At 44.2% G+C, this 2,002-nt stretch overlaps 1 protein-coding gene across 1 annotated transcript in view; it reads right to left on the bottom strand.

Moving 5' to 3' along the window:
- Positions 1–506: 506 nt before the first annotated feature.
- The window catches only part of ptprq (protein tyrosine phosphatase receptor type Q), a 177,797-nt gene continuing 176,301 nt past the window's right edge, over positions 507–2,002 (bottom strand). The window contains exon 58 of the mRNA XM_078221104.1: positions 507–563. Within this exon, the coding sequence (XP_078077230.1) occupies positions 526–563 (38 nt within the window). The 3' untranslated portion in view covers positions 507–525. The remainder of the gene's footprint in view (positions 564–2,002) is intronic.

The following is a 2,002-nucleotide window of genomic DNA, read 5'->3' on the forward strand; positions in this document are numbered from 1 at the left end:
AAATGGAGATAATATAAAAGACACAATAAAACTTTGGTAATTGAAATACTACAGGCAACTCAAATATATATTTATCTCCAAATCGAATACAACTTGCACATACAGACACACACTGCAATCTAAAATGTGCACAGCAAAAGCACATTTTCATGAAAAATTAAATTTTACATCATTTTGGCTCATTTTACATTAAAAAATGCAAGAAGTTACAAAAGAGTAAAAATGAGCAGCATAGCAAAATCAAGGCCATCGATACGGAAAAGATATAAGAGCTGAAAATAAGCATTTATTATTTATGCAAGAAGTATGGAGATAATTAATTCATTGATTATCCATCAAAACCAAACACAAGTATAAAGAAATATTTTATAAAGGCACAGTGGGGATAAAGGAATTTGCTATGCTTGTAATTTAAAGGAGTCTATTTACAGATGCTCTTTGGCCCCTACTCATAGAAGCTCTCGTGTTAATTTCCTGAAATGAGTATAATGCAACCGTCTTAATACCTTCAGCAGTGTCTGAGGATTACATGGTTGTTTCCTCCCATTCTAATTCTACATCACCTAAAAGAAATTTGCAGAAATGTCAGTATTAACAGTGTAGCAATTTTAATCTTGAGCAAAGGCCATTCGTTCTTGAACTGTTGATGGTGTATTTTGTATTCATTGACAAAGCTCTGCAGGCTCAGGGACCAATTCTAACTCGGACCTGTGGGGGCGGTCAAAGCAAACAATCCAATACTTCCCACCGTATGAAACCAGACATCACTCTGCCATCGGGAGGAGTCAACATTAGTGGGGAATCAGGTCACCAGTGGGGATTCATAAAAATAGTCCATGGCAAGGTCTGCACAGGCTGGGATGTTCATCAGCAAGTGCGCAATTGAGGGTGTGAGGGGGGAAACACGTGGGGAAGGGGGGGGGGGGGGGGGGCTCAAGATATCTTTGCACATCTGACCTCTGTCTAATGTACAAGGGACCTTTTAAACATTTCAAAAGAGACAACAGTACCTCATTTTAAAAAGCTCGCCATCTTTCTCAAGGGCAATTAGGGATTGGCAACAGATACTGGCCAAGCCCACGATGTCCATAAATGAATTAGAAAGAAATGTACTATAAGGCCAGCATCTTCTGGGCTGACAGCCTTTCCGTGCATGAAGTTAGGAAATTAAATTGGTTGTGAGTAGGATTGTAGTGCAACCCTTTCTCTACCATTATCTTCCTGTGTCTGAGCTGTTCTAGCTGTGGTAAGACAACTCAGTAATCACCGAATAAACTTGTGTCACTTGTGGTTTTTCACAATCATGAGAAACTCATTCTTTAGGTGACTATTACAAAATCAAGAGCAAACTTATGTCTAAGAACCAAAGTTCTGAACATAACACTATTGATGGAACCTTGTGCCCTCCCCAGTGGTGGATTTGATGTGGGGGGTGGGGGAGGGGGAGGGGGGCACGGGGGGGGGGGGGGGGGGAGGGGTGGTTTCTGACTGGGGATCTGTCATCTTCCTACTTCCATCCTAATTGAGTCCATGGTGGGAAGATCTATGGATGGTTTGCCCACCCTGCCAGCAATTAAGATTTTAGGTGGACAATTAAAGCTCATTTGCAAACCTAATTCCACTGCTACTGGTATCAACCCAGCGAGGGTGGGGGGGACTTTCCTTGCAGGGAGCATGACAAGCAAACCCATGTGGGGTTGCTTGTGGGCTCCCAGGGGGAAGGGTTTATCTTGATCAATTCACTCAATGCCTATTGAGGGACCCAGTGTCCACTGAGAGCCACTCACCCCCTCACCCGCCTGCCACCTTCCCCCACCCCACCCCCAGCAACCACCACCCATGCATCTCCCTCCTGCCATTACTCACTTCTGGCCTGGGATTCAGCAATGATCCTAGGTCTTGGGTGGTGTCGTACTGGCAGTGGCCACCACCTCCCTGAAGGCACTGCTATTCAAATGTGCTCCCATTCTCTGATTGACCAGCAGCTCTTGGCAAGCAGGAC

This window comes from Mustelus asterias, chromosome 9, assembly GCF_964213995.1.
Source record: "Mustelus asterias chromosome 9, sMusAst1.hap1.1, whole genome shotgun sequence".
NCBI lineage: Eukaryota > Metazoa > Chordata > Chondrichthyes > Carcharhiniformes > Triakidae > Mustelus > Mustelus asterias.